This window comes from Phocoena phocoena, chromosome 19, assembly GCF_963924675.1.
Source record: "Phocoena phocoena chromosome 19, mPhoPho1.1, whole genome shotgun sequence".
NCBI classification, from domain to species: domain Eukaryota; kingdom Metazoa; phylum Chordata; class Mammalia; order Artiodactyla; family Phocoenidae; genus Phocoena; species Phocoena phocoena.
Window position 1 is genome coordinate 32,626,928 of NC_089237.1, and position 24,075 is coordinate 32,651,002.

The following is a 24,075-nucleotide window of genomic DNA, read 5'->3' on the forward strand; positions in this document are numbered from 1 at the left end:
ACCTGAAATAAAATTCCAACTACATTACTGATAATGATAAATTTATGAAGTATTCGTTTATTTGCATAATTCTATCCATATGACCACAATGACTAGGGTAGGGATAGGCATATGGTTTAGAGGGAGTCATGGGGTGATTTGGGATCAACTGAAAAGAAATGCTGTCTGTTTTTGACTTGGCATGAACCTAGGAAGATATAGGCCTATTTTTCTCTTGTTAGCAGCCATCCTGCCTCCAAACACAGCTCAACATCATAGATAAGTTGAAGAAGAGCAAAGCTGATTCCTAACATCAGTTTGAGGTCCATATCAACCCCTACCCGAGACCACTATACACTTGGCCTTGCATGTAAGTGAGCCTAAAATTCCTTTTTATGTTGAAGTCCATGAGTTAAGTTGGGTGTGACTTGCAAACCAAAGAGACCTAACTGATTCATTCTCACAGAAGGAACAAGGTAGGAAGGAAACTGCAGACAGCACAAGAATAACTCACTCTGTATTTATTTATCTGTATTCAATACACTTTCCTTTCATAGAAAAAACACACAGCCTGAGGTATCCCATTTTAATAAATCCCTTGCTTCTGGCTTTACATCCTGAATTTTTATGCCCATTAATCAAAGTTCCGTACCATCACACAGAGTGGTTAAAAGTTTCCCCTGAGATCATAAGGCTGTGTCTTTGGCCACAAAATATCTTTCCTTCTAAAATTCAGGAGATAAGTAGGAAACTGGAAGTCTTTTTGTGGTCAAAGAGCCAGATAACTTCAGTGGAATTCCTGAGAAAAAGGTGTAGTGTCAACCACACCATTAATTAATATTTCCCTGGCTGTGAACTCTTATCCTTTCAACATCACCATCATTCGATAAAGGAAATTTAGTTATTGCATATAAAGAATATTTAACTCAATGTTGTGTGCAAAGAAAGTTGTCTTCTGCTAACTGCCAGAGCAGTCTTGATGCCTCAGTGTCTAGTAAAATGCAGAGCTAGTGAGGTACGGACAGCCTTCCTCAGGGGCATATGGGAAAGAGAGAAACCCAGACATGGGTGATGAGAAAAAACTGTTATCACACTATACACTTAGTCAGGTCTGCAATGTTTTTCAAAATGGTTTGAAATCAAAACAGCTTGTGATCCTCCCCAAGTAGGAATGGGGAGAGACAGTGGATTATCATCTCAATTCCAGCCAAATCAAGTCAGTGAAGCATAAGGCAAATGGACATCAGCACATGTTGTCCAGTCTTGGTGCACTGAGAGTCAGCTCTGAAGGCAATGCAACTTCAGCAGGAAACCACCCCCCTGGATTGCAAGGAATCACATGTGGGAAGGAACCAACTTGTCAGGATTAGTCCCTCTGAGGTGGTGTTGTCATTCGGCTACCTACCATCCCCCTAGAACGGCACAATGGAATGGCTATGTTTCCTACTGAGGACTTCCCTTTTTAGAAACAAGCAAAGTTTTCCCTAATCTGACCCACATTCAGCCGCCAGTCCCGGGGTGGGGAGAGTGGGAAAGGAATCGGGGACAACATTCTGGAGAGTGTGCAGGCCTCTGAAGATGAAAAAGTGACAGGCAGGCTGAGCATCAGTAGTTGTGGCACTTCCGGGGACATCATTCCATTGGCACAGAGCTCCCAATTCTCTCTCTTAGCATCTCCTGGGATAGTTATGACAGGCATTCACCATGCGTTTCAAGTAGGTAGGAACTCCTTTCTGCAAAGGAAAGAAGACTGTCACTTCTATGTCCTCACAGCGATTATTCTTGATTCTTTGGGATGTGGTAAAAGTAAAGGAAGATGGCTTTGGGAGTATTAAATATGAAAATAAGGCCCCTAAACAGATATCCATAGAATGTTGCCACAGATGATGACAAAATGGAAGACACAGGGCACAGGTAAGGCTGGATGTCAGGGGCCAGTGTTATAAGACCTTGCTGTATATTTTGACTTTTGCTAAAAAAAAAAGCTAAGATATTTCTGAGACATCATTTTTTGAAAAGAAAAAATTAAAAACAGGAAATGAGATTGGCTTGGGCTGTGGGATTCTTCCAAAGAAATGAGAGAAAGGACTTGCTTTACAGATTTAGAAAATGGTAAGGACTGGGGGCAAGGGGCAGGATACACCATCCTTTAATCAATGTTGAACATTGCCCAAGACTTTCCCCAAACATTGTTCTATTTACTCCTTCTCTACAGGGTGAGAATATCCATCTCCATTTTTAAAAGGGAAGAAATTGATGGCTTCCCTAGATTACCCAGTTAGAAGCAGGGCCAGGATTCAATATATGATGTTTGACTCAAAGCCTATGTGCTTTTCCACTCTCCCAGGGAATTGGCGAGCCTTCCAGCCAGTAAGTAGGACCTTACAAAGCAGATGGAATGGTCACCATGATTCCAGGTCCTAGTCAGTCCCTAGTGATCTGAGTACCATTGCAGTTCTCTCTCCTTACAGAAAAATAAATAAATAAATAACCGTAAAAAACTGCCTTTCCCAGGCTTGGACATGTCTGATTGTCTCCCGAGCCAGGTTGGCCTGTCTAACTCCTCCATAAGCAGATACAGGGTCCACAGGCACCATTGTTCCTACAAGGAACAGGCTATTGTCCAGAGGTTCCAAAGAGTGATCTTGGTGGGATCTCAGGGGAAGAGCAGGGAGGAGCTGGCATTCCAGGTAAAGATTCTTTGTCTTTTGTCCCAGCCTCTGTGCTGGGTATTGGCAACCCCAGTACTAACCATGGTCCCTCAACAGAGCTGCTTCTTAAAAGAGCATCATGAGGGCTGAGACAGTGCATCTCTTCAGGCTGACAGCCCCACGGGCTAAGTCAACAATTGTCAAACACGCTTCCCCTCCTGCCTCCTGGGATCTCACCTTGGCAGCCCACTTAAAGAGCCAGTTTGGAACTGGGCAATCCAGGCTATCGAAGTAATACATGAAAACTAGAGAGGGAAAAGATGACAATTTAGAAGGAGGAGACATATTAAAGATACAGCAGTAAACCTTGCAAAACTTCCAACTTTATATTCAGGCCCAGATAGTAAGGAGAGAGATAACATGGAATTCAAGTGGATTCTGCCCTCTGCCTTGCCTTATGAGAGACTTACATGTAAATATTTTGAAAAACAGCCAAGTCACATTCTGCTGCTATTTATTAAACACCTGTCAACGAGTAGACACATGGATATAGTCTCATTTAATTATCTTAATCCAAAGGAGTTGATAAAATTAAACCCCAGTTTACAAAATAATAAAATGGAGACTCAGAAGATTGGGATGACAAGCTCAATGTGGCAGATCTAACACACGTCACAACTACAGTTCAGATTTTGCCACAGCCTCAAGGCCACACCCATTCCAGTCCAGCAGGTGGTCACATGGACCCCTCCCAGCCTCTCTCCTGAAGAAGGAACTCAAGGCAGGCAGGTCCTGAGTCCCTGGGTTTTTGCTGAGGAGGAGCTGCATCCTCAAAGACAGTCCTGCCAGACCTCCTTCCTACCCCCAGCTCATGTGTACATAGACAGGACTAGCCCGAAGTGAGTTTCTAAACCTTCTAGTTCACTTGGATGTTCTGATTTCATCTGTACAATGAAAGAGTCAACAGAGAATGAATTGATGAGATTTAAAAATCCACCTTGCATTGTAACCAAGATTCTGGGGGTAAATTGAGTCTCACTCTTTTGCACCCATCATGCATTTTACAAGACCTTTAGTTGGGTGGTCCTGGCCAGGGAGCCAACATGTGCCCTCTTTTTACTTTTGCTTCAGTACCTGCCATTGCCAGCCTCTGCTTGAACTGCCTTACCCAGAGCACACCTGACTTCTCTGGAAACTGTGGCATAGAGGTGCTCTGGGCCAGGATCACATGGACCTTCTGCCCATTAAACTCCATCTCTTGGTGCTGCTGCATGTAGACATACTACACCTCCAGTCAAGGCATGACATCACAGCCAGCATTTCAGATGAGCAGAAGGAAAGCCCACAAGCCAGAAGCAAAGGTAGATGATTCTGTTCCTCCATTTAGCATTTGCTCCCTTGCATTGTTACTTTACTTCCTGCCCTGTCTGCCGACCTGCCCCGCAAAACTGTGGCTCCTCTCACCTGGTGTTCTCATTTAAGAGGGTGCATTACCCATCTATGAGTGATTCCTTGCTGCTTTTAATTTGTGGGGAACCTACTTCTTTCTCCAAGAAGTCAATGAGATCTCAAAGGATTGGTCACTTATCAGCTGTGTGATCCTGGGTTGGTTACTCACCTTTTCTGAGATTGGTTTCCCTATGCAAGAAAAGAGAGTAACACTGCCCTGCAGGCAGACTTGGTGGGGACGGTGGAGAGAGACTGGAGCAGAATAAGTGCTCAGTAAACAATGGGGCCATTTCTCTCTGTCCTCCTGCTAAGTCCAAATCACTGACCTCTATGCACAGAGGATGGTCAGGCAAGGTTATTTACACCTGGAGATCACAAGAAGACACATGAATACTCAAATATTTAGTAGGCAGATGCCCTTGCTGGCTCTGGTTTACCAGGAATAACAAAGCCATTTCAGCTCAATAAATACTCACAGAACAAGCGCTATGTCTATGGCACTATCACAGGGAACCTAATTCAATCCTAAGGAACTACAGGAGTCACCACTAACTGAGCCCTTACCATGGACATACATCATGTGCTTTACATTCAGCATCAGTTTTGATCCTGAGAAAGTCCCTGTGAGTTCAAAATAAATATCCCCATCTTACAGATGACAAAATTGAGGATCAGAGAAATAAAGAGACTTCCTTAAGATCCCATAGTCCAGCTGAAGTGATGGAACCTGAATTTGAAGCCAGACCTGACTCCAAAACCTGGTAAGACATACACAGCTACACAGGGCTCAGTTCTTCAATGTGTTCATTAGACCTTGCCACGGCAGAATTTTAGATTTCACAGGAGAAGGTATTAAAAGCCTAAAACAATCCCCCCCAAAATCACTCTAAGTGTAATATAATTTCACTTACTGCAACAGCCATGACCACAGCCCCAGGCCACCTCAGAGTCTCTACAGCACCCACGGTGGGCTGCCCCTCCCCCAGGCACCCTGCAGGATGGTCTATTGCCCCCACTCTCTAGGTACTGGTAAGTAACGTTCTTAAATGTTTTAGGGAAGAAAGGATGTTGCTTTGGCTCTGGATTTCCTCTCTCCCAAGATTTTTATTTTTTCCTCACAGCACATATTGTCCCACAACTCTCTCAGCTTATGTGATAGACATCACCTGATACTCCACTGTGGAAAAATTAACTTGATGTGTTGATTACAATGTGGCAGAGGTCTTTGCAGGGTTGGAAGGGCCAGCGTGCCACACAGCCTATGACTGAAGAACTACCAGTTCACTTAGGCCCAGAGAAGTGAAGGGCCTTTTCCAAGTTCACACAGCAAACCAGGAAATGAGCGCACACTCAACCTGGAATCTTTCCCTCCAAAGCTAATGTTCTTTTCCTCTACACTGTTCTCTGTTCTCAAAAATTGAATAGCCCTTATAGGAGAGACATATGTGTATATACAATACAAAGACAAAGATAGTCATTATCGGATTGTATGGCATAGGAAAGCCAATGAAATAGAACTTCAAGGAGTCCCAAGTGTCCACTCCTGAGAACAACTGCCAGCAGTGTCCCCGTGAGGTCAGATTGGTGTGGTTGCCTTGATCCAGATCACCTTCTCTGGACACAGCTGGACCTGGACCCACACCTGCCTATACTGCCCACTAGTGGTGAGAACCGATGAGAACCTGAGGCGGTTCTGAAATTCCCTTTGGCTCAGTTTCCTTCCCTGTCTGATGGGGATGATGGCTCCTACCCTGCACAGTTATTGGCAGAAGGAGAGAAAACTACATAAAATCTAAAGGATTAAGTAACTACAATTTGTTGAATTCCTACCACCTGTATACAAACTAACTAGCAGTCTGTGGGAATTGTGCCAGAAATAAACCCTTATGTAGTTTATAATCTAGTTGGTAGACAGACACAAAACACACACAAACAATACCCACAAACCCCCATGCTCCCTGTCTTTCTAGAGAATAATTATTTAGGAACATACAGACTTACAGAATGTTAGAGCTAGAAAAGATCCTAGTGATCATGCAGTTCAATGGTTTCCAAACACTTATTTTTAAATCTCCGAGTCCCTTTGTTAAAAGGATCCTTTATAGAATTGAGTGTGTGAAACACTCTGCTGTGATGATTGAAGAGAACAGTGGAGTTGAAATCTCACCTGTCCCTGCCTAACTTCTACCCCATCCTCCCACCCAGCAAATGTCCATCAAACCCTCCTGGGTCAGTCCTAAGCCAGGCTTCTTAGAACCTTGAAGTGTCAGTTAAAACTCCTCACATTCCATTCAAGTGCTTCTGTCACATTACCTCTCTGGGTCCCTACTTCCTCCTCTAAAGATAGAGGGAGTGTATTGAATACTATTTATCAAAAGTTTTTTGCAGGTCCCCAATTCTGTGGCCCAACAATTTCAAGCCCTAGAAAATTTCTCAGGAAAGTATGAGCTGCACTCCCGGACCACGAATACAGATGCTCCAGTGGTCAGGCCCAGAAATCACATCTGAGGTCTCTGAAAGACACATAAGAGGGAAGAGCTTTAGCAGATGCTTCTGCAAGAATTAAAGATAATGTTTTCCACACCAGGTGGACATACCACCACTGGGTGACAGCCACAGGCCATGTAAACACTTAGGAAGCTGAGTAATGGTGCATCTTTGGAAAGGATACAACTCTGTTGAACTTGAGAGAAGGGCACTTCATCTTCCAGTAGATCACTACCTCTCTGTTGCATTCTTTTTCACAGAGTTATAACAAAACACAAAAGAAGTTATTGCATCTGGAAGTCTCTTTGGCTTCAGTTAACAAGAAGCTTTGACATGAAAACCTTATAGGAATGATGAACCAATAACTTACAAGGCACAGAATTCTAGAAAAAGACAGATTCATTACCACTGAAAACTTGTGCCCAGGGACAGTGTCTAGTAGATATAAAAACACAGTAAAGAGTGACTTCTGGGAAGATGGCGGAAGAGTAAGAAGCGGAGATCACCTTCCTCCCCACAGATACATCAGAAATACATCTACACGTGGAACAACTCCTACAGAACACCTACTGAATGCTGGCAGAAGATGTCAGACCTCACAAAAGGCAAGAACTCCCCACCTACCTGGGTAGGGCAAAAGAAAAAATAATAAACAGAGACAAAAGAATAGGGGCGGACCTGCACCAGTGGGAGGGAGCTGTGAAGGAGGAAAGGTTTCCACACACTAGGAAGCCCCTTCTTGGGCAGAGACTGTGGGGGGCGGAGGGGGAAAGCTTCGGAGCTGCAGAGGAGAGCACAGCAACAGGGATGTGGGGGGCAAAGCGGAGACATTCCCACACAGAGGATCGGTGCGACCAGCACTCACCAGCCCGAGAGGGTTGTTTGCTCCCCTGCCGGGGCGGGCGGGACTGGGAGCTGAGGCTTGGGCTTCGGTCGGAGCCCAGGGAGAGGACTGGGGTTGCTGGCGTGAACACAGCCTGCAGGGGGTTAGTGCGCCACGGCTGGCCGGGAGGGAGTCCGGGGAAATGTCTGGACCTGCAGACGTGGCGAGAGACTTTTTCTTCCCTCTTTGTTTCCTGGTGCGCGAGGAGAGGGGATTAAGAACGCTGCTTAAAGGAGCTCCAGAGACGGGCGGGAGCGCGGACCCCAGAGACAGGCATGAGACGCAAAGGCTGCTGCTGCTGCCACCACCAAGAAGCCTGTGTGTGAGCACAGGTCACTATCCACACCCCTCTTCCAGGGCGCCTGTGCAGCCCACCACTGCCAGGGTCCTGTGATCCAGGGACGACTCCCCCAGGAGAACGCACAGCACGCCTCAGGATGGTGCAATGTCATGTTGGTCTCTGCTGCCGCAGGCTCGCCCAGCACTCCGTACCCCTCCCTCTCCCTGGTCTGAGTGAGCCAGAGCCCCCGAATCAGCTGTTCCTTTAACCCCGTCCTGTGTGAGCGAAGAACAGACGCCCTCAGGCAACCGACATGCAGAGGCGGGGCCAAATCCAAAGCTGAGCCCCTGGGAGCTGTGAGAACAAAGAAGAGAAAGGGAAATCTCTCCCAGCAGCCTCAGAAGCAGTGGATTAAAGCTCCACAATCACCTTGATGTACCCTGCATCTGTGGCATACATGAATAGACAACGAATCATCCCAATTAAGGAGGTGGACTTTGAGAGCAATATTTATAACTTTTTCCCCTTTTCCTCTTTTTGTGAGTGTGTATGTGTATGCTTCTGTGTGAGATTTTGTCTGTATAGCTTTGCTTCCACCATTTGTCCGAGGGTTCTATCCATCTGCTTTATTTTTGTTTTTTTAATGTTTTTCTTAATAATTACTTTTTATTTTAATTATTTTATTTTATTTTGCTTTACCTTCATTATTCCTTTCCTTCCTTCCCTCCTTTAGACAATGAATCAACCCAAATTGAGGAGGTGGACTTTGAGAGCAAGATTTATGATTTTTTTCCCCTTTTCCTCTTTTTATGAGTGTGTATGTGTATTCTTCTGTGTGAGATTTTGTCTGTATAGCTGTGCTTCCACCATTTGTCCCAGCGTTCTATCTGTCCAATTTTTGTTTTTTCTCTTAATAATTATTTTTTATTTTATAACTTTATTATATTTTATATTACTTTATTTTATTTTACTTTATCTTCTTTCTTTTTTTCCTTCCTTTCCTCCTTCCTTCCTTCTTTCCTTCCTCCCTCCCACTCTCCCTCCTTTCTTTCTTTCTTTCTACTTCTACTAATTCTTTATTTCTACTTTTTCTCCCTTTTCTTCTGAGCCGTGTGGATGACAGGCTCTTGGTGCTACAGCCAGGAGTTAGTGCTGTGCCTCTGAGGTGAGACAGCCAAGTTCAGGACACTGGCCCACAAGAGACCTCCCAGCTCCACATAATATCAAATGGTGAAAATCTCCCAGAGATCTCCATCTCAACACCAGCCCCCAGCTTCACTCAACAACCAGCAAGCTACACGGCTGGACATCCTATGCCAAACAACTAGCAATACAGGAACACAACCCCACCCATTAGCAGAGAGGCTGCCCCAAATCATAATAAGTCCACAGACAGCCCAAAACTCACCACCAGACGTGGATCTGCCCACCAGAAAGACGAGATCCAGGCTCATCCACCAGAACACAGGCACGAGTCCCCTCCACCAGGAAGCCTACACAACCCACTGAACCAACTTTAGCCACTGGGGACAGACACCAAAAACAACAGGAACTACAAACCTGCAGCCTGCAAAAAGGAGACCCCAAACACAGTAAGAAAAGCAAAATGAGAAAACAGAAAAACACACAGCAGTTGAAGGAGCAAGATAAAAACCCACCAGACCTAACAAATGAAGAGGAAATAGGCAGTATACCTGAAAAATAATTTAGAATGATGATAGCAAAGATGATCCAAAATCTTTGAAATAGAATAGACAAAATGCAAGAAATATTTAACAAGGACCTAGAAGAACTAAAGATGAAACAAACAATGATGAACAACACAATAAATGAAATAAAAAATACTTTAGATGGGATCAATAGCAGAATAACTGAGACAGAAGAATGGATAAATGACCTGGAAGATAAAGTAGTGGAAATAACTACTGCAGAACAGAATAAAGAAAAAGTAATGAAAAGAAATGAGGACAGTCTCAGAGACCTCTGGAAAAACACTAAAGGCACCAACATTCGAATTATAGGGGTTCCAGAAGAAGAAGAGAAAAAGAAAGGAACTGAGAAAATATTTAGAGATTATAGTTGAAAACTTCCCTAATGTAGGAAAGGAAATAGTTAATCAAGCCCAGGAAACACAGAGAGTCCCATATAGGATAAAAACAAGGAGAAATACGCCAAGACACATACTAATCAAACTGTCAAAAATTAACTACAAAGAAAACATATGAAAAGCATCAAGGGAAAAACAACAAATAACACACAAGGGAATCCCCATAAGGTTAACAGCTGATCTTTCAGCAGAAACTCTGCAAGCCACAAGGGACAGGCAGGACATATTTAAAGTGATGAAAGAGGAAAACCTGCAACCAAGAATACTCTACCAGCAGGGATCTCATTCAGATTTGATGGAGAAATTAAAATCTTTACAGACAAGCAAAAGCTGAGAGAGTTCAGCACCACCAAATCAGCTCTACAACAACTGCTAAAGGAACTTCTCTAGGCAAGAAACGCAAGAGAAGGAAAAAACCTACAATAACGAACCCAAAACAATTAAGAAAATGGGAATAGGAACATACATATCGATAATTAACTTAAATGTAAATGGACTAAATGCTCCCACCAAAAGACACAGATTGGCTGAATGGATACAAAAACAAGACCTATATATATGCTCTCTACAAGAGACCCACTTCAGACCTAGAGACACATACAGACTGAAAGTAAGGGGATGGAAAAAGATATTTCATGCAAATGGAAATGAAAAGAAAGCTGGAGAAGAAATTCTCATATCAGACAAAATAGACTTTAAAATAAAGACTATTAGAAGAGACAAAGAAGGACACTACATAATGATCAAGGGACCAATCCAAGAAGAAGATATAACAATTGTAAATATTTATGCACCCAACATAGGAGCACCTCAATACATAAGGCAAATACTAACAGCCATAAAAGGGGAAATCAACAGTAACACATTCATAGTAGGGGACTTTAACACCCCACTTTCACCAATGGACAGATCATCCAAAATGAAAATAAATAAGGAAACACAAGCTTTAAATGATACATTAAAAAAGATAGATTTAATTGATATTTATAGGGCATTCCATCCAAAATCAACAGAATACACAATTTTCTCAAGTTCTCATGGAACATTCTCCAGGATAGATCATATCTTGGGTCACAAATCAAGCCTTGGTAAATTTAAGAAAATTGAAATCGTATCAAGTATCTTTTCTGACCACAACGCTATGAGACTAGATATCAGTTACAGGAAAGCTCTGTAAAAAATACAAACACATGGATGCTAAACAATACACTTCTTAATAACGAAGTGATCACTGAAGAAATCAAAGAAGAAATACAAAAATACCTAGAAAAAAATGACAATGGAGACATGATGACCCAAAATCTATGGGATGCAGTAAAAGCAGTTCTAAGAAGGAAGTTTATAGCAATGCAATCCTACCTTAAGAAACAGGAAACTTCTCGAATAAACAACCTAACCTTGCACCTAAAGCAATTAGAGAAAGAACAAAAAAACCCTAAAGTTAGCAGAAGGAAAGAAATCATAAAAATCAGATCAGAAATAAATGAAAAAGAAATGAAGGAAACGATAGCAAAGATCAATAATACTAAAAGCTGGTTCTTTGAGAAGATAAACAAAATTGATAAACCCTTAGCCAGACTCATCAAGAAAAAAAGGGAGAAGACTCAAATCAATAGAATTAGAAATGAAAAAGGAGAAGTAACAACTGACACTGTAGAAATACAAAAGATCATGAGAGATTACTACAAGTAACTATAGGCCAATAAAATGGACAACCTGAAAGATATGGACAAATTCTTAAAAAGGCACAACCTGCCAAGACTGAATCAGGAAGAAATAGAAAATATGAACAGACCAATAACAAGCACTGAAATTGAAACTGTGATTAAAAGTCTTCCAACAAAAAAAAGCCCAGGACCAGAATGCTTCACAGGCAAATTCTATCAAACATTTAGAGAAGAGGTAACACCTATCCTTCTCAAACTCTTCCAAAATTTAGAAGAGGGAGGAACACTGCCAAACTCATTCTACGAGGCCACCATCACCCTGATACAAAAACCAGACAAAGATGTCACAAAGAAAGAAAACTACAGGCCAATATCACTGATGAACATAGATACAAAAATCCTAAACAAAATACTAGCAAACAGAATCCAACAGCACATTAAACGGATCATACACCATGATCAAGTGGGATCATTCCAGGAATGCAAGGATTCTTCAATACACGCAAATCTATCAACGTGATACACCATATTAACAAATTGAAGGAGAAAAACCATATAATCCTCTCAATAGATACACAGAAAGCTTTCAACAAAACTCAACACCCATTTATGATAAAAACCCTGCAGAAAGTAGGCATAGAGGGAACTTCCTCAACATAATAAAGGCCAAATATGACAAACCCACAGCCAACATCGTCCTCAATGGTGAAAAACTGAAAGCATTTCCACTAAGATCAGGAACAAGACAAGGTTGCCCACTCTCACCACTCTTATTCAACATAGTTTTGGAAGTTTTAGCCACAGCAATCAGAGAAGAAAAAGAAATAAAAAGAATCCAAATCAGAAAAGCAGAAGTAAAGCTGTCACTGTTTGCAGATGACGTGATACTGTACATAGAGAATCTTAAAGATGCTACCAGTAAACTACTAGAGCTAATCAATGAATCTGGTAAAGTAGCAGGATACAAAATTAATGCACAGAAATATCTGGCATTCCCATAAAGTAGCAGGATACAAAATTAATGCACAGAAATATCTGGCATTCCCATACACTAATGATGAAAAATCTGAAAGTCAAATCAAGAAAACACTCCCATTTACCAATGCAACAAAAAGAATAAAATTTCTAGGAATAAACCTACCTAAGGAGACAAAAGACCTGTGTGCAGAAAATTTTAAGACACTGATGAAAGAAATTAAAGATATTACAAATAGATGGAGAGATATACCATGTTCTTGGATTGGAAGAATCAACATTGTGAAAATGACTCTCCTACCCAAAGCAATCTACAGATTCAATGCAATCCCTATCAAACTACCACTTGCATTTTTCACAACTGGAACTAAGAATTTCACAGTTTGTATGGAAACACAAAAGACTCCAAATAGACAAAGCAATCTTGAGAATGAGAAACACAGCTGGAGGAATCAGGCTCCCTGACTTCAGACTATACTACAAAGTTACAGTAATCAAGACAGAATGGTACTGGCACAAAAACAGAAAGACAGATCAATGGAACAGGATAGAAAGCCCAGAGATAAACCCACGCACAAATGGCCACCTTATCTTTGATAAAGGAGGCAGAAATGTATAGTGGACAAAGGACAGCCTCTTCTATAAGTAGTGCTGTGAAAACTGGACAGGTACATGTAAAAGTATGAGATTAGATCACTCCCTAACACCATACAGAAAAGTAAGCTCAAAATGGATTAAAGACCTAAATGTAAGGCCAGAAATTATCAAGCTCTTAGAGGAAAACATAGGCAGGACACTCTATGACATAAATCACAGCAAGATCCTTTTTGACCCACCTCCTAGAGAAATGGAAATAAAACCAAAAATAAACAAACGAGAACTAATGAAACTTCAAAGCTTTTGCACTGCAAAGGAAACCATAACCAAGACCAAAAGACAAACCTCAGAATGGGAGAAAATATTTTCAAATGAAGCAACTGACAAAGGATTAATCTCCAAAATTTATAAGCAGTTCATACAGCTTAATAACAAAAAACCAAACAACCCAGTCCAAAAATGGGCAGAAGACTTAGATAGACATTTCTACAAAGAAGATATACAGACTGTCAACAAACACATGAAAGAATGCTCAACATCAGTAATCATTAGAGAAATGCAAATCAAAACTACAATTAGAAATCATCTCACATCAGTCAGTATGGCCATCATCAAAATATCTAGAAACAATAAATGCTGGAGAGGGTGTGGAGAAAAGGGAACCCTCTTGCACTGTTGGTGGGAATGTAAATTGATACAGACACTGTGGAGAACAGTATGGAGGTTCCTTAAAAAACTAAAAATAGAACCACCATATGACCCAGCAATCCCACCACTTGGCATATACCCTGAGAAAACCATAATTCAAAAAGACTCATGTACCAAAATGTTCATTGCAGCTCTATTTACAATAGCCCAGAGATGGGAGCAACCTAAGTGTCCATCATCGGATGACTGGATAAAGAAGATGTGGCACATATATACAATGGAATATTACTCAGCCATAAAAAGGAACGAAACTGAGCTATTTGTAATGAGGTGAATAGACCTAGAGTCTGTCATACAGACTGAAGTAAGTTAGAAAGAGAGAGACAAATTCCATATGCTAACACATATATATGGAATTTTTAAAAATGTCATGAAGAACCTAGGGTAAAACAGGAATAAAGAAACAGACGTATTAGAGAATGGACTTGAGCATATGGGGAGGGGGAATGGTAAGCTGTGACAAAGATAGAGAGAGGCATGGACATATATACACTACCAAACGTAAGGTAGATAGCTAGTGGGAAGCAGCCGCATAGCACAGGGAGGTCAGCTTGGTGCTTTGTGACCACCTGGAGGGGTGGGATAGGGAGGGTGGGAGGTAGGGAGACGCAAGACGGAAGAGATATGGGAATATATGTATATATAAAACTGATTCATCTTGTTGTAAAGCAGAAACTAACACACCATTGTAAAGCAATTATACTCCAATAAAGATGTTAAAAAAGAAAAAAAATATAAAAATAAAAAAGTGTCTATTAGCTGCTGTAGTTTATAAACTTATAAAAATTACTACATCAAAAAAAAAACAAAACAAAAAACACAGTACAAATTAAGAAACCCAACAAAGCTCGTTCATCATATACCACAAACAACATTCTCAGATAGATTGAAGTGAAACAAAATTAGTCATTCATAAATAAATTTTAAGGTTTCAAAATCAGTGTAACCACCAGATGTCAGTAGAGTATGATTAGTTTTACTATTGTGTCCTTATTCCACTTTTAGATTTCTTTTCTTTTTCTTTTTCTTTTTTTTTTTTTTTTCCAAATTTGAACATCTGATTTTTTTTAACATCTATATTGGAGTATAATTGCTTTACAATGGTGTGTTAGTTTCTGCTTTATAGCAAACTTAATCAGCTTTAAATATACATATGTTCCCATATCTCTTCTCTCTTGCGTCTCCATCCCTCCCACCCCCCCATCCCACCCCTCTAGGTGGTCACAAAGGACCAAGCTGATCTCCCTGTGCTATGCGGCTGCTGCCCACTAGCTATCTATTTTACGTTTGGTAGTGTATATATGTCCATGCCACTCTCTCACTTTGTCACAGCTTACATTTCCCCCTGCCCATACCCTCAAGTCCATTCTCTAGTAGGTCTGTGTCTTTATTACTGTCTTACCCCTAGGTTCTTCATGACTTTTTTTTTCTTAGATTTCATATATATGTGTTAGCATATGGTGTTTGTTTTTCTCTTTCTAACTTACTTCACTCTGTATGACAGACTCTAGGTCCATCCACCTCACTACAAATAACTCAATTTCGTTTCTTTTTATGGCTGAGTAATATTCTATTGTATATATGAGCCACATCTTCTTTATCCATTCATCTGATGATGGACACTTAAGTTGCTTCCATCTCCTGGCTATTGTAAATAGAGCTGTAATGAACATTTTGGTATATTACTCTTTTTGAATTATGTTTTTTTCAGGGTATATGCCCAGTAGTGGGATTGCTGGGTCTTATGGTAGTTCTATTTGTGTTTTTTTAAGGAACCTCCATACAGTTCTCCATAGTGGCTGTATCAATTTACATTCCCACAAACAGTGCAATAGGGTTCCCTTTTCTCCACACTCTCTCCAGAATTTAGTGTTTCTAGATTTTTTGATGATGGCCATTCTGACCAGTGTGAGATGATGTCGCATTGTGGTTTTGATTTCCCTTTCTCTAATGATTAATGTTGAGCATTCTGTCATGTGTTTGTTGGCAATCTGTATATCTTCTTTAGAGAAATGTCTATTTAGTTCTTCTGCCCATTTTTGGATTGCGTTGTTTGTTTGTTATTGAGCTGCATGAGCTGCTTGTAAACTTTGGAGATTAATTCTTTGTCAGTTGCTTCATTTGAAAATATTTTCTCCCATTCTGAGGTTTGTCTTTTGGGCTTGGTTATGGTTTCCTTTGCTGTGCAAAAGCTTTTAAGTTTCATTACATCCCATTTCTTTATTTTTGATTTTATTTCCATTTCTCTAGGAGGTGGGTCAAAAAGGATCTTGTTGTGATTTATGTTACATAGTGTTCTGCCTATGTTTTCCTCTAAGTGTTTCATAGTGTCTGGCCTTACATTTAGGTTTTAATCCATTTTGAGTTTATTTTTGTGTATGGTGTTAGGGAGTGTTCTAACTTTATACTTTTACATGTACTTGTCCAGTTTTCCAAGCACCACTTATTGAAGAGGCTGTCTTTTCTCCACTGTATATTCTTGCCTCCTTTATCAAAGATAAGGTGACCATATGTGCATGGGTTTATCTCTGGGCTTTCTATCCTGTTCCATTGATCTATATTTCTGTTTTTGTGCCAGTACCATTCTGTCTTGATTACTGTAGCTTTGTAGTATAGTCTGAAGTCAGGGAGCCTGATTCCTCCAGCTGTATTTTTCGTTCTAAAGATTGCTTTGCCTATTTGGGATCTTTTGTGCTTCCATACAAATTTTGAAATTTTTTGTTCTAGTTCTGTGAAAAATGCCTGTGGTAGTTTGTTAGTGATTGCATTGAATCTGTAGATTTCTTTGGATAGTAGAGTCATTTTCACATTGTTGATTCTTCCAATGGATAGCATGGTATATCTCTCCATCTATTTGTAACATCTTGAATTTCTTTCATCAGTGTCTTATAATTTTCTTCATAAAGGTGTTTTGTCTCCTTAGGTAGGTTTATTCCTAGATATTTCATTCTTTTTGTTGCAATGGTAAATGGGAGTGTTTTTTAATTTTCACTTTCAGATTTTTCATCATTAGTGTATAGGAATGCAAGAGATTTCTGTGCATGAATTTTGTATCTTGCTACTTGACCAAATTCATTCATTAGCTCTAGTAGCTTTCTGATAGCATCTTTAGGATTCTCGATGTATAGTATCATGTCATCGCAAACAGTGACAGCTTTACTTCTTCTTCTGATTTGGATTCCTTCTATTTCTTTTTCTTCTCTGATTGCTGTGACTAAAACTTCCAAAACTATGTTGAATAATAGTGATGAGAGTGGGCAACCTTGCCTTGTTCCTGATCTTATTGGAAATGGTTTCAGTTTTACAACATTAAGGACGATGTTGGCTGTGGTTTGTCATATATGCCCTTTTTTATGTTGAGGATAGTCCCCTCTATGCCTACTTTCTGCAGGGATTTTATCATAAATGGGTGTTAAACATTGTCAAAAGATTTCTCTGCATCTATTGAGATGATCATATGGTTTTTCTCCTTCAATTTGGTAATATGGTGTATCACGTTACTTGATTTGCATATACTGAAGAATCCTAGCAATCCTGGAATAAACCCCACTTGATCATGGTCTATGATCCTTTTAATGTGCTGTTGGATTCTGTTTGTTAGTGTTTTGTTGAGGATTTTTGCATCTATGTTCATCAGTGATATTAGTCTGTAGTTTTCTTTCTTTGTGACACCTTTGTCTGGTTTTGGTATCAGGATGATGGTGGCCTCGTAGAATCAGTTTGGGAGTGTTGCTCCCTCTGCTATATTTTGGGAGAATTTGAGAAGTATAGGTGTTAGCTCTTCTCTATATGTTTGATAGAATTCGCCTATGAAGCCATCTGGTCCTGGGCTCCTGTTTGATGGAAGATTTTTAATCACTGTTTCAATTTCAGTGCTTGTGATTGGTCTGTTCATATTTTTCTATTTCCTTGTTGTTCAGTCTCTGCAGGTTGTGCATTTCTAAGAATTTGTACATTTCTTCCAGGTGCTCCATTTTATTGGCATATAGTTTCTTGTCGTAATGTCTCATGATCCTTTGTATTTCTGCACTGTCAGTTGTTACTTCTCCTTTTTCATTTCTAATTCTATTGATTTGAGTCTTCTCCCTTTTTTTCTTTGTGAGTCTGGCTAAGGGTTTATCAATTTTGTTTATCTTCTCAAAGAACCAGCTTTTAGTGTTATTGATCTTTGCTATTGATTCCTTCATTTCTTATTCATTTATTTCTGATCTGATCTTTATGATTTCTTTCCTTCTGCTAACTTTGGGGATTTTTGTTCCTCTTTCTCTATTTGCTTTAGGTGCAAATTTAGATTGTTTATTTGAGATGTTTCCTGTTTCTTAAGGTTGTATTGTATTGCTGTAAACTTGCCTCTTAGAACTGCTTTTACTGCATCCCATAGATTTTGGGTCATCATGTCTCCATTGTCATTTTTTTCTAGGTATTTTTGTGTTTCTTCTTTGATTTCTTCAGTGATCACTTCGTTATTAAGAAGTGTATTGTTTAGCCTCCATGTGTTTGTATTTTTTACAGATCTTTCCTGTAATTGATATCTAGTCTCATAGCGTTGTGGCCGGAAAAGATACTTGATAAGATTTCAATTTTCTTAAGTTTACCAAGGCTTGATTTGTGACCCAAGATATGATCTATCTGGGAGAACGTTCCATCAGCACTTGAGAAAACTATGTATTCTGTTGTTTTTGGATGGAATGTCCTTTAAATATCAATTAAGTCCATCTTGTTTAATGTATCATTTAAAGCTTGTGTTTCCTTATTTATTTTGACCTTAGATGATCTGTCTTTTGGTTAAATTGGGGTGTAAAGGCCCCCTACTATGATTGTATTACTGTCAATTTCCCCTCTTATGGCTGTTGGTATTTGCCTTATGTACTGAGATGCTCCTATGCTGGGTGCATAAATATTTACAATTTTTATATCTTCTTTTTGGATTGATCCTTGATCATTATGTAGTGCCCTTCTTTATCTCTTGTAATAGTCTTGATTGTAAAGTCTATTTTGTCTTTTATGAGAACAGCTACTCCTGCTTTCTTTTCATTTCCATTTGCATGGAATATCTTTTTCCATCCCCTCACTTTCAGTCCATATGTGTCCCTAGGTCTGAAGTGGGTCTCTTGTAGAGAGCATATATATGGGTCTTGTTTTTGTATCCATTCAGCCAGTCTGTGTCTTTTGGTTGGAGCATTTAATTCATTTACATTTAAGGTAATTATCAATATGTATGTTCCTCTTCCCGTTTTCTTAATTGTTTTGTGTTTGTTATTGTAGGTCTTTTCCTTCTCTTATGTTTTTTGCCTAGAGAGGTTCCTTTAGCATTTGTTGTGAAGCTGGTTTGGTGGTGCTGAACTCTCTCAGCTTTTGCTTGCCTGTAAAGGTTTTAATTTATCCATGAAATATGAATGAGATCCTTGCTGTGTAGAGTAATCTTCTTTGTAGCCTTTTCTCCTTCAACACTTTAAATATGTCCTGCCACTCCCTTCTGGCTTTCCGAGTTTCTGCTGAAAGATCAGCTGTTAATCTTATGGGGATTCCCTTATGTGTTATTTGCTGCTTTTTCCTTGCTGCTTTTAATATGTTTTCTTTGTATTTAATTTTTGACAGTTTGATTAATATGTGTCTTGGTGTATTTCTCCTTGGATTTATCCTGTATACGACTCTCTGTGCTTCCTGGACTTGATTTCCTTTCCTATATTAGGGAAGTTTTCAACTATAATCTCTTCAAATATTTTCTTAGTCCCTTTCTTTTTCTCTTCTTCTCCTGGGACTCCTATATTTTGAATGTTGGTGAGTTTAATGTTGTCCCAGAGGTCTCTGAGACTGTCCTCAGTACTTTTCCTTCTTTTCTCTTCATTCTGCTCTGCAGTAATTATTTCCACTATTTTATCTTCCAGGTCACTTATCTGTTCTTCTGTCTCAGTTATTCTGCTATTCATCTCTTCTAGAGTATATTTAATTTCATTTATTGTGGTCATTGTTGCTTGTTTCCTCTTTAGTTCTTCTATGTCCTTGTTAAATGTTTCTTGCATTTTCTCTATTCTATTTCCAAAATTTTGAATCATCTTTACTATCATTATTCTGAATTATTTTTCAGGTAGACTGCCTATTTTCTCTTCGTTAGGTCTGGTGGGTTTTTACCATGCTCCTTCATCTGCTGTATGTTTTTCTATCTTCTCATTTTGCTTATCTTCCTGTGTTTGGGGTTTCCTTTTTGCAGGCTGTAGGTTCGTAGTTCCCGCTGTCTTTGGTGTCTGTCCCCAGTGGCTAAGGTTGGTTCAGTGGGTTGCATAGGCTTACTGGTTGAGGAGACTAGTGCCTGTGTTCTGGTGGATGAGGCTGGATCTCGTCTTTCTGGTAGGCGGGTCCACGTCTGGTGGTGTGTTTGGGGGTGTTTGTGACCTTATTATGATGTTAGGCAGCCTCTCTGCTAATGGGTGGGTTTGTGTTCCTGTCTTGCTAGTTTGACATAGGGTGTCCAGCACTGTAGCTTGATGGTCGTTGAGTGAAGCTGGGTCTTGCTGTTGAGATGGAGATCTCTGGGTGATTTTCATGGTTTGATATTACATGGAGCTTGGAGGTTTCTTGTGGACCAGTGGCCTGAACTTGGCTCTCACACCTCAGAGGCACAGCAGTTACTCCTGGCTGGAGCACTAAGAGCCTTTCATCCACACGTCACAGAGTAAAAGGAAAAAAAATAAGAAAGAAAGGAAGAAAGAAAGAAAGAAAGAAAGAAAGAAAGGAAGGAAGGAAGGAAGGAAGGTAGGGAGAAAGAAAGAAATATGATAAAATAAAACAAAGGTGAAATAAAACAAAGTTATTAAATAAAAAATAATGAACAATTATTGAGAAAAAATATTTTTAAAGTAAAACAACAAAATAAAACAAAAAATCCAACAACAACAACAACAAAAAAAACGGATGGACAAATGGAGAAAGCAAAATTATACAGACAAAATCTCACACAGTAGCATATACATACACACTCACAAGAAGAGGAAAAGGGGGAAAAATAATCTATCTTGCTCTCAAAGTCCACCTCCTCAATTTGGGATGATTCCTTGTCTACTCAGGTATTCCACAGATGTAGAGTACATCAAGTTGACTGTGGAGATTTAATCTGCTGCTCCTGAGGCTGCTGGGAGAGGTTTCCCTTTCTCTTTTTTGTTCGCACAGCTCCCGGGGTTCAACTTTGGATTTGGCCCCGCCTCTGTGTGTAGGCTGCCGGAGGTCATCTGTTCTTCGCTCAGACAGGACTGGGTTAAAGGAGCAGCTGATTCGGCGGCTCTGGCTCACTCAGGCCTGGGTGAGGGAAGGGTACGGATGCCGGGCGAGCCTGAGTCGGCAGAGGCCGGCGCAACATTGCAGCAGCCTGAGGACTGCCGTGTGTTCTTCTGAGGAAGTTGTCCCTGGATCATGGGACACTGGGAGTGGCGGGCTGCACAGACTCCCCGGTGGAGGTGTGGATAGTGACCTGTGCTTGCACACAGTCTTCTTGGTGGTTGCAACAGCAGCCTTAGCATCTCATGCCCATCTCCGGGGTCTGCGCTGTTAGCCGCGGCTCGCACCCGTCTCTGGAGCTCCTTTAAGCAGTGCTCTTAATCCCCTCTCTTCACTCACCAGGAAACAAACAGGGAAGAAAAAGTCTCTTGCCTCTTAGGGAGGTGCAGACATTTTCCCGGACTCCCTCCCGGCTAGCCGTGGTGCACTAACCCCTTCAGGCTGTGTTCACACAGACAAACCCAGTGCTGTCCCTGGATCCAACCGAAGCCCGAGCCTCAGCTCCCAGAACACGCCCACCCCGGCGTGTGAGCAGACAATCCTCTCGGGCTGGTGAGAGCTGGTCCGCACCGATCCTCTGTGCGGGAATCTCTCCGCTTTGCCCTCCACACCCCTATTGTTGTGCTGTCCTCCGTGGCTCCAAAGCTTCCCCCCTCCACCACCCACAGTCTCCGTCTACAAAGGGGCTTCCTAATGTGTGGAAACCTTTTCTCTTTCACAACTCCCTCCCACTGGTGCTGGTCCCTTCTCTATTCTTTTGTCTGTTTTTTCTTTTGCCCTACCCAGGTATGTGGGGAGTTTCTTGCCTTTTGGAGGTCTGAGGTCTTCTGCCAGCGTTCAGTGGGTGTTCTATAGGAGCAGTTCCACATGTAGATGTTATTTCTGATGTATCTGTGGGGAGGAAGGTGATGTCCGTGTCTTACTCGTCTGCCATCTTCCTCAACTCCCCACTTTTTTTTTTTAACATCTTTATTGGAGTATAATTGCTTTACAGTGTTGTGTTAGTTTCTGATGTATAACAAAGTGAATCAGCTATATGTATACATATATCCCCATAACCCCTCCTTGCGTCTCCCTCCCACCCTCCCTATCCCACACCTCTAGGTGGTCACAAAGCACCAAGCTGATCTCCCTGTGGTATGCGGCTGCTTCCCACTAGCTATCTATTTTAACTTTGATAGTTTATATATGTCCATGCCACTCTCTCACTTTGTCACAGCTTACACTTCCCCCTCCCTGTATCCTCAAGTCCATTCTCTACATCTACATCTTTATTCCTGTCCTGCCCCTAGCTTCTCCAGAACCATTTTTTTGAATCCATGTATATGTGTTAGCATATGGTATTTGTCTCTCTCTTTCTGATTTACATCACTGTGTATCACAGTCTCTAGGTCCCTCCATCTCACTACAAATAACTCAGTTCTATTCCATTTTATGTCTGAGTAATATTCCATTGTATATATGTGCCACATCTTCTTTATCCATTCGTCTGTTGATGGACACCTGGGTTGCTCCCATGTCCTGGCTATTGTAAATAGTGCTTCAATGAACGTTGTGGTACATGACTCTTTTTTAATTATGGTTTTCTCAGGGTAATTGCTCAGCAGTGTGATTGCTGGGTCATATGGTAGTTCTATTTTTAGTGTTTTAAGAAACTTCCATACTGTTCTCCATAGTGGGCTGTATCAATTAACACTCCCACCAACATTGTAAGAGCGTTCCCTTTTCTCCATACCCTGTCAAGCATTTGCTGTTTGTAGATTTTCTGATTATGACCATTCTGACCAGTGTGAGGTGATACCTCATTGTAGTTTTGATTTGCATCTGTTTAATGATTAGAGATGTTGTTCATACTTTCATGTGTTTGTTGGCAATCTGTATATCTTCTTTGGAGATATATCTATTTAGGTCTTCTGCCTATTTCTGGATTGGGTTGTTTGTTTTTTGATATTGAGTTGCATGAGTCACTTGTATGGTTTGGAGATTAATCCTTTGTCAGTTGCTTCATTTACAAATATTTTCTCCCATTCTGAGGGTTGTCTTTTTGTCTTGTTAATGGCTTCCTTTGCTGTGCAAAAGCTTTTAAAACTCATTAGGTACCATTTGTTTATTTTTATTTCCATTTCTCTAGGAGGTGGGTCAAAAAGGACCTTGCTGTAATTTATGTCACAGTGTGTTCTGCCTATGTTTTCCTCTAAGGGATTGATAGTGTCTGGCTTTACATTCAGGTCTTCAATCCATTTTGAGTTTAGTTTTGTGTATGGTGTTAGGGAGTGTTCTAATTTCATTCTTTTACATGTAGCTGTCCAGTTTTCCCAGAACCACTTATTGAAGAGGCTGTCTTTTCTCCATTGTATATTCTTGCCTCCTTCATCAAAGATAAGGTGACCATATGTGTGTGGGATTATCTCTGGCCTTTCTATCCTGTTCCATTGATCTATATTTCTGTTTTTGTGCCAGTACCATACTGTCTTGATTACTGTAGCTTTGTAGTATAGTCTGAAGTCAAGGAGTCTGATTCCTCTGGCTCCATTTTTTCCCCTCAAGACTGCTTTGGCTATTCAGGGTCTTTTCTGTCTGCATACAATTTTTAAGATTTTTTCTTGTAGTTCTGTAAAAAAATGCCCTTGGTAGTTTGATAGGGATTGCATTGAATCTGTAGATTGCTTTGGATAGAATAGTCATTTTCACAATGTTGATTCTTCCAATCTAAGAACATGGTATATCTCTCCATATGTTTAGATCATCTTTAATTTCTCTCATCAGTGTCTTATCGTTTTCTGCATACAGATCTTTTGTCTCCTTAGGTAAGTTTATTCCTAGGTATTTTATTATTTTTGTTACAGTGGTAAATGGGAGTGTTTCCTTAATTTACGTTCAGATTTTTCATCATTAGTGTATACAAATGTAAGAGATTTCTGTGCATTAATTTTGTATCCTGCTAATTTACCAGATTCATTGATTAGCTCTAGTAGTTTTCTGGTAGCATCTTTAGGATTCTTTATGTATAGTATCATGTC

General features: G+C 40.4%; 1 protein-coding gene across 1 annotated transcript in view; it reads right to left on the reverse strand.

Annotated features, from left to right (window-relative positions):
- Nucleotides 1-2,756: 2,756 nt before the first annotated feature.
- LOC136139097 (phosphatidylcholine transfer protein-like) overlaps nt 2,757-24,075 on the reverse strand; it is a 40,239-nt gene continuing 18,920 nt past the window's right edge. Inside the window, exons 2-3 of the mRNA XM_065898010.1 lie at nt 3,765-3,912; nt 2,757-2,935 (exon numbers count right to left, since the gene is read on the reverse strand). Of these exons, the coding sequence (XP_065754082.1) occupies nt 2,757-2,935; nt 3,765-3,912 (327 nt within the window). The remainder of the gene's footprint in view (nt 2,936-3,764; nt 3,913-24,075) is intronic.